At 36.1% G+C, this 8,977-nt stretch overlaps 1 protein-coding gene across 1 annotated transcript; it reads right to left on the bottom strand.

Moving 5' to 3' along the window:
* Nucleotides 1–2,165: 2,165 nt before the first annotated feature.
* LOC122611219 (protein SPA1-RELATED 2-like) lies at nucleotides 2,166–8,977 on the bottom strand. Its single transcript, XM_043784204.1, has 8 exons — nucleotides 8,850–8,977; nucleotides 7,027–8,425; nucleotides 5,430–5,587; nucleotides 4,514–5,300; nucleotides 3,330–3,476; nucleotides 2,827–3,144; nucleotides 2,662–2,721; nucleotides 2,166–2,573 (listed from the first exon to the last, which is right to left on the bottom strand). The coding sequence occupies exons 2-8, from the start codon at nucleotides 8,374–8,376 to the stop codon at nucleotides 2,382–2,384; spliced, it is 3,012 nt and encodes a 1,003-aa protein (XP_043640139.1). The 5' UTR covers nucleotides 8,377–8,425; nucleotides 8,850–8,977; the 3' UTR covers nucleotides 2,166–2,381.

Genomic DNA, 8,977 nt, shown 5'->3' with positions numbered 1-8,977 from the left:
AAAAGCAAAGTGGACGAATAGTTGAAGAATTGAAGGAAAGGGTTAAATGCAATGTATGTTGTCTGGTGCCAAGTCTCTGGCCTAATGTATATAGACACCACATTCTATAATAAATACCCCCCTCTCTGTTCCTACTTCCTATATATATATATCGGTTGGAATATGCTTGATTATATTATTTTGTTGCTACTATATACTGTTATAAACTGACGCATTTAATCGTTTGTAAGATTTGCATTTTAAACTTAACACAACTTGCAACCCACAAAAAATTAATAAGTGTTGTACCTTTTACAACTAAAAATTGTATAGTACACAAGTTCCTTTTACAGGAATGGGCTTAACATCCAAAGAAATTCATGACACGTTTTTTTTTGTTGTTGAAATGTCGTGTTATATTAAACTGTAAAATAAGGTACAAATCACAATATAAAACTCAAGCAAGCAATGACACGAGGTTTGCCATTGCTGCCCACACCAACTCACAATCTATCTCCTTTTTCCTTTGTCCAATTATGCATGGTCAAGACACAACCACTTGACCAAACCGAGTCGTACAAATCACAGATTTTTATTTTTTTTGACTAAAATTCATTGGTCTTATAATTTTAAAACTACATGTCAGATTCTTGTGTTACGAATGACTTCCACTACGAGTCGTAGGTATTGGCCTATTGGGTTATACCATGACACTGAGCTATGACGTATTACAACGGTGTAGTTTTAACAACCTGTCCCAGATGGATAAAAAGTATATAGTTTGATCGGCTTATAAGCTTTGAATTATGAATTCTTAACTCCTTTCAATATGGTTTTATGTTGTGATAGGAAGATATTGGTCAGTCCATTGCTTTTGGGTGTTAAAGAGATACTCTCAATGTTTACCCTTAGAACATTGGTAAACATGACATCACATTCAATAAGACGATCTCAATCCTAAAAAGATAACTACCCAACTATGGTAGGGTAAGATTTACCAACAACATTTATACTTAATGGATAACTCAACACTATCGTTGATTCATGGTCAAACCCCCTTTACCAAGAGAACCAGATAAATGAACTCAATTAACTTAAAAGCCGAAATTAGATTGTATATCATTTAATCTGTATAAAATTTACTCATTCTTTTAAGAGCCACTTTAGAACTATCCGCTTCATGTTTTATAGTTTGGAAATTTGATTAAATCATCTCTCTTGTAAACAAATTCTTTATCTTCAACTACTGTGTTCTGTATACATTCTTATTGATAAATTTCACCAGTTGTAGTTTTCCTAATCTTGCTAGATGGGATTCATTAATCCTTTATAGCTATTATACAACAAACAGGTCAACAAACTAAGCCATTTGCATAGATTAGCGATTTAGATTATAGTATTATACAACATCTATATCTGAGATAGAGCTGGTAAACATAAATGATACAGAAAAACAAGAACTTGGATATGTTACACAAACCTTAGCCATAGGACGATCACACAGCAGCTTTGATAGATGATCTTTTCCTGAAATCTGGAAATAACAGGTTTCTTCAAAGTAAAGAGATATCTGATTTGTTCAAGAGGTCATGAATCATGGTGTTCGCTGATCAAATATGGGTCTCTTACCACACTTGACAAAGATAATACATCTTGATCATCATCAACCTTACCTTAGAATATTTCTGAATTCCATTCAAGGAATATAGCAGCTGGGAAAAAAATGTCAAACAGAGTACAGATCTTGCTAGATCCCAAATCTGTGTAAAACAAGAAAATGGAAACATGATTACCTTATCTTTGTGTTTCTCTAATGTGTAAATTACAGTATACAAGAAAAAAGATATACAAGCAAACTAGCAACTACGGAAAAGCCATTACCAAGCGGTTTGCCTGCCAACTGAGCACATGCTTGTGGCACAAACAAAGAGGACTCCTTTGCCATCTGGGTTGAACCTGAGTGGACTTTCAAAATGGTGATGCGGCATTGTTTATGGCCAGATCATTCTGCATCATTGTTACAATGCTTACATACACAAACCTTTTGCCAAGGATCATTTACTTATTTTGCCCTTGCTAACTACAAGACTAAGAGATGGGGAAGCGGCAATATTGCTAATTTGCAATTTCAGTCATGCAAGGAGGGTGAAGCCCAGGACACCCTCGTATATAGCTAACGCTAATTGTCAATATGAAAGTAGTATCGTATAATGAAATTAGCCTCAATCGGGAACTGTACAAATTATAACTGACATGTTCAACAAATTTGAAATTATCTACCTCGCGTTGTTTGAGGTCAAACTAAAGATTTTTGAGATGTACAAGCTACCACTACGTCAATGTGAATAACCAATCCTTAAAAAGAAAATCAAACTCAACATTTGGAGATCTTAGAACCTCAGTTAAACCATCTGCAACAATTTCAGACATCCAGTGGAGTTGGCGGCAACCAGCATGTCTGATTTTTGTCTCCAGCAGACACTTGATACAAACTGATTGCTATCATTTTCAGTTTCTTTCCCCGAAATAGGATCAATAGACCCAAACTTGTGGGAAGTGATAGGCATAGGCAAAGCTCTATAATAAGCAAACACCTGCACAGAAGCATGATTAATGCCTTTGTTTTTTCTTTTAGTTGTTTGATTCTGTCAAACCACCACAATATAGATAAACAGGGCATACCTCATTAGTTTCTGAACCACATGCAATGTATCCATCAGAAACAGATAAACCAACAAAATTCTGAAAGACAAAAGCTTTGAGGTTATTCAATAATAGCAAACACTAAATCCAGAAGAATAATATTGGGGTGAATGTAATTTATGCGCACTAAATAGAGTAATATACCTTCTCATTAGTATGGCCTTTAAAAGTTAAAACACAACTGCTGGTGGATAAGCAACCAAGATTGGCTTTATTCAGGTCCCAAAGTTTTAGCGTATTGTCTGTAGATGCGGAAACAAGAGTCCCGGAATCCAAGAATTTGACATAGCTAACAGCTCTGTCATGGCCAGCCAATGTACACAAGGGGGTGGAAACGTTCCGAAGATCATAGCAGTATGTTCTATAATCAGCTGACCCAAAAGACAACAGATGAGAGGAGTAAGGAGAGAACTGGACACAGCAGACATTTGCGACGCTTTTTATGGTCGTCAAGCTCTTCTTCTGCATATAAAAGAACTATCCGTTTATAATTTGAGAAACTTATCTAGAAAGTTCTTGCCTTAGAATAGAAAGATCACTAGAGGAATAGGGAGTAAAATAAATTGGACAAAAGGGAAGTGCAAGTAGAAAAAAGAAAGGAAGGTGGCACAGAAGGCAAATTTAATTAGAGGGAAGACAGGGCATGCCTCATTGATACTCCAGAGTTTTACAGAGCAATCATCACTTCCGCTGGCTAACTTCATAGGATCCACCCGAGAAAAGTCAACAGACCACGCCCTTCTTTCATGCTCAATAAGATGAGACATTGTTTCGCCAGTTCCTGCATCCCATATCTGCATCCACAAAATTACGCAAGAAATGTTAAGCAGTCAGTGAGAAATTGTTTCAGCAGTCTATGTGTACATGTTTTCATCCCTTTACGAAGAAAGTACACATGAAGTGCCAATATTTGCGTCAAATAAGCTTCAAGGGTTTAGATCTTTATACTTTATTGAATTAGAGATTAAGGATATCTAGAGTAATTGACATGTTCTATCATATTCTACCTTTTTTGGTTGAAGAATTAGTCTAAATAGATGCAATATTTGACCTAATACATAGTTTAGCACTAGGATTTCACTCCCAATCATATCATCTAAAATGATTCGCAACAAGGAATATATATAAAAAAAACTTGTATACCAATATCAATGTTACCAATCTTTCGTAAATCAATTAATCGTGCTTAACCAGCAAAAACAGTAAACTTGGATTGAAAACATAAAGAGGAAGGGACCGGTTATCTCTTTTAAGTAAAACACCTACTTTGATATTTACAGAGTAGAGAAGAAAATATCTTTTAATCCTTTTGGCCTATATAAATTGCAACAGTTACAGTGTTTGAATGTCCCTCGATAATTTATATGCTACATTTTTAAACTCATCTAAATTTTTAGTTTACAGATCTGCAAGTTTTTCATCATTGCAAAACGAAAACAAAAAAAAAAACCAAAAAAACTGATGACTATGATTCATTGATTCATGTTCACAAGATCCTCGTCTTCATTTGTCATTGGCTCACTGCAAAGCTCTCAAAACCTTTGACCAAAAGTCACACCCTTGTCCTAAACTATGCGGTTAGTTATTTGTTGACATTTTCATGGCACTTCATTAATAACAACTAAAAGATATTCAGATGCAATAAGCGCTGACAGCTGCTTATCAAGCCAAAGAAAGCACATATTAACATTTCTAGCAACTCTCAGTGGCGTATATGTAGGAGATTTACCATTTTTATAAAACCACATATGCGATTTACTAATATGTTCTCTACTTACTAATATGTTAATATGTTCTCTACTTCATATTTATGGTACTTATGTTGACTAACCTTGACCACACCGTCATAATCTGTTGAAGCCAGATAGTTCCTGATGTAGCTATTCCAACAAATGCAACTAAGCTTTGATTTATTTGACATCTCAACAGCTGGATAATGTATGTCAACCGAGTCATCCAGGAGAGCTTGAAAATCATATACTTTTATCTTCTTCGACACACCAGCAGTAGCAAAATAATCCTCGTCACGATCAAAACCAAGCGAACATACAACATTTCCCATACTACTAAAATCACCATTCCTTAAAATACCTCGTACTTCAAACTTACTATAACGAGCATATTTGCACAGGCCATTAAAGAAGACCCCCAAGCGATCTAATGGCTTGTTTTCTGTTTCGATCTTTTTCATACCCGAATTGTTTTCCCGACTTTTTAACACTTCGAGTTCCTCAGGTGCCTTTATATCATTGTCAGGAATTCCTATGCTGGATCTCACAGACAAGTAAGCTTGTTCAAGATGCTTTAGATTGTTTATCAGCCGGGATCCACCAGGACTGGGAAATGTAGATGACTTTAGTTTCCCCCCCAAAGTATGATGGTTTTCTTGATATGTTAATGTTGTATTTGGCCTTCTCATCTCAATCTCTGAAATGTCAGCTTCTAAGCATTTAATATCTTCAGCTAATTTTGTGGCACCTTTCTGCTTTTGTTCTTTTACAGATACAAGGAAATGCAACATTAAATCTGATTCGACATCCTTTTGATCAATGGATGATGGCAATTCTTTCATAGATGATTGTTGTATTCCACTTACAAGGTCAGACTGTAAGATATCCCTATTAAAGGATCCATCATGTATGTTAGGTCAAAAGTATTTTAGCAACTTCTAAAGAGAGAAGAGAGAAGGGAGAGAACAAAAAGAAGGGCGGGCAGGGGGGCTGTGTGCAACATATTATAATGCATACCTAGTCGTTGGGCGTAATGATGGCTCAGGATGAAGCAACCAAAGACAAAATCCGGCTTCTCTGGGATTCTCTGAGAGGTAACTAGGAGGAAGGATCCGCTGACGTAGATCCATCATAGCAATAGCATGCGCTCCAGTAGATTCAAATGAACCAAGAAGCTGCAAAACAAGAAAGTACGATATAAGTAGCAAGAAAGCATCTAACTATTCAAGAACATCACAAACAAAAACTGGAAACCAAGATGCATAATACTGGTGAAAGGTGGGGCCAAAGTTATAACTTTCTCACAAACCTTAAATTGTAAAAACGTTTACAAAGTGGATTGAATTTATCGGAACACAGGGGGTTATATAATAAAAACAAGTACAGAGAATGATTTAATTGTCAACCTTGATCTTATTAAAGGCACACAAAGAATTTCAGAATCAAGATGATTAGCCAACTACAAGTCAAACAATCAACTTGAACAATTTCATGACAATGTAATTTTACAAACATGCAATGTCAGTTGGTGCTTAAGGTGTTGGAAAATACACTAATCTTAAAGTCTAATGATTTCAGTAATGATGAATATGCAAGAACTTTTATGATACCATCTATGTTTATCTATTTGTTACCCAGAGCTTCTGTTCATGGACATTAATGAAAAGACATTGGAGAGGTCTAACGGTTATTATTAAGCTCAAATGGTCTAGATAGAATTTCTACCCCTGGCAGGCTTTGATGATTGCAAGGTTGCAATCTCCTGGAGAGTTATGCATATGGTGGTCCAGTACAGATGCAGACTATAATTATAAAAAAAATGAAAGGCAAAACCTTACACTCGCCTACTTGAACCCAAAACCTCTTGGTTGATGGCCACACCCAATACCATTAAGCCATAGGCCTTTTGCGATGCAGATTATAGCATCAACCCCTTTTTATGTAAAAAATGTAACAGCTTTGGAATTACTATTGGTTAACTTGTATACTGTACGGTGAGTTGGTTTTCTCTTAAAAAACCCCTCCTATTTAAGAATTGGTTGCTAAGGCACATGCTGCGGCACATGACAGAGATTGAAGTCCAGATCAAGTATTGTGACAGTGTACAGAAGTTAAATATCCCCACTGGGCTTATTTCACATAACTTCTGGTGCCCTGTGGTGGAAAAGCGAAAAACAGACAACCTATATTCCAGGATTTTGGCAAAAATGTTCTTGGTTTCATTGTGAACCTGCTGTGGTGATGCTAAAAAATGAACGACAGAATGACATGTCATAATGTCAAAGAAAATCAAGATAGACTCTCTTAGTCAAGTCATCTCTAATTTAATCGCTTAATTGATCATTTCATTGACTAGTGACTATTTATAATATCTGTGATAAGATTAACCCTTTCATAATTTTTTTCCAAGTTGGCATCGCATCCATACCAGCTACGTTACTTTATATTCTAATATACACCGTAATATTCTTAGACGACAAATTGAGGTATTATTGATCAGATAAATTACTCAAGTTCACTATTAATTTGGGTTGACCTCAATTAGCAAGCATCTCCAGTACATGATAATTAAGATGTGAAAAAGGAAAAACCTGCAATGAAACACGATACGCACCTCAAATAGAAGAACACCTAGAGAGTAGATATTTGAGGACAATGTGGAGCATCTCTCTTTAGGATCCTCTGGACTGGCATACCATTGCTCCTCCAATCGATCACAACGAATGTTAGACACCATTTGGGACATGCCTTGGATTGTATAACTATTATCTCGTTTGGGGATACTTTCTCCATTAAATCCGTATCCAGAATCTTGAGGACAGCCAGCACCAATATCATGTGCAGTTCCGTACTTGAAACTGGAACGCATTGCAAACTGAGGCCACTTACGAAAAGAGTTCCCAGTATCCCCACTCTTTCTTCTTTTTGTGGTTTGGCTAGTACCAAGAAAAAGATTGTGCTCCAACTCTCTCTTCTTATTTACATCGTTGTCCAAATAGCTGAACTCTTTACCCGCGATATTTCCAACTAATTCTTTCTGGGAAGGTGAACCCAGATATGTAACTTGGTTTGATGGCATTAACTTGAAGCATGATGGTCGTAAGGCTTGCAAAGCCTCTCCCTGTGAATGTGATATATCCACCAGATCTAAAATCTGCTTGAATATATACATGGTCTTTGACTTGTCTACCTTGTTTTGACCAGATTTCAGCCATTCTCTTAGAGTCAGACCATCATGAGCATTAGAAACACTGGGCCAAGGTTCAGTTGTCATTTCCTTGCTTGAATTAGCTGCATTCAAACCTATCAAAGCAGCCTTTGGATGATTCTGACCATGAAGATGAACAAGACCATCACGAGCTGGGCCATTGCAAATAACACCTTTACCCTTCAATGTACTTTTCACAAAATACCGAGAAAACCCAGATTCAGAAATAATCCTTGTTCGAATCCCACTAGGAGATAACAAAGCAGGTTGCTTTTCATCATGTCGTGAATGGTCCATTGGTTCATCTTGATTTTCGCTTTGTTGCTTATTCTTCAAAAGCTCTGGGAAGAAATTGGACCCTGGATCTTCCCAAATATCAACTATCCCCCCTTCCGGTCTTTGATAAAAATGCTGAAAATTGTAATGTGCGTTATGCATTTTGTCCGTAACACTTGAACCACCTGTATCCAAGTTCCCACTGCTATAATTCCTTACGGTTAACTCTTCAACCATCACCCCGCTGTCGTCCACACATCTCGGGCTAGCGCATGCATGCTCTAACGTATCCACCCTATCAACATTCTTTCCATCCATTCCATTTCCTTTAATATTAACATCGCTAGGTATAACCATTTCCTGCATTTCTAGCAGATTAGATTCCCCACGCTTCGTTAACAACCTGTTCCCTTTCCTCGGTAACCGTTTGCTTCTAATATCCTCGACTATAACCGCTTTGTTATCCGTAAATTCCTCCATTCCCTCAATACAAACTTCATTCAATGCCTATGAGCTCCATACTCTATCCCTACATACAAATAGTAACTTTCAAGAAACCTATCTTTCATATTGGGCAGATCTAACAGTTAAAATTCAACTGATGATATAATTACAGATTAACCAAAAGAAACAGCATCATAAAACACACACACACACACACGCATACATATAACACATTTGAAATATAATATTCAGGATCACGAAAACTCTAACCCTAAATTCAACTACAAATTTACAGTTTCCATAATAAAAATTACATTTATTTTCAATGTCAGAATAGCCGAAAATTAAGATAGTGAATCTCGGCTCATAACAACTTACAACTGGGCTTAACTATGAACTATATAATAAGCAATATCAAAATTAGCAAATCAAATTGTAACAAGCAGGTAAGGATTGAATTAATAAATAATACTAAATATATATTATGGAAGTTAGAATGAAATTAATACCTTCAAAGAATGAAATTGTTGATTTTAAATTCAACAAAATTGGCAGGCTTAGAGAAAACTAAAATCCAATTTTTGAGAGGTTTTGTTTTAATAATATATATACATATATTTTTTACAGAAGAAGAAGT

This window comes from Erigeron canadensis, chromosome 8, assembly GCF_010389155.1.
Source record: "Erigeron canadensis isolate Cc75 chromosome 8, C_canadensis_v1, whole genome shotgun sequence".
Classification (NCBI taxonomy): domain Eukaryota; kingdom Viridiplantae; phylum Streptophyta; class Magnoliopsida; order Asterales; family Asteraceae; genus Erigeron; species Erigeron canadensis.
The sequence above is the reverse complement of the archived record's forward strand: the minus strand, read 5'-3'. Positions and strand labels throughout refer to the sequence as shown.

What these genes read in the sequence shown, in the direction of transcription:
- LOC122611219 (XM_043784204.1), bottom strand. Translation starts at nt 8,376, where the DNA reads ATGGAGGAATTTACGGATAACAAAGCGGTTATAGTCGAGGATATTAGA. An exon ending in TAGGTGTTCTTCTATTTGAG is followed by an intron (nt 5,588 to 7,026) that starts GTGCGTATCGTG and finishes CTTGTTTTGCAG; the next exon opens with CTTCTTGGTTCATTTGAATC. An exon ending in AACTCTGGAGTATCAATGAG is followed by an intron (nt 3,145 to 3,329) that starts GCATGCCCTGTC and finishes TTTTATATGCAG; the next exon opens with AAGAAGAGCTTGACGACCAT.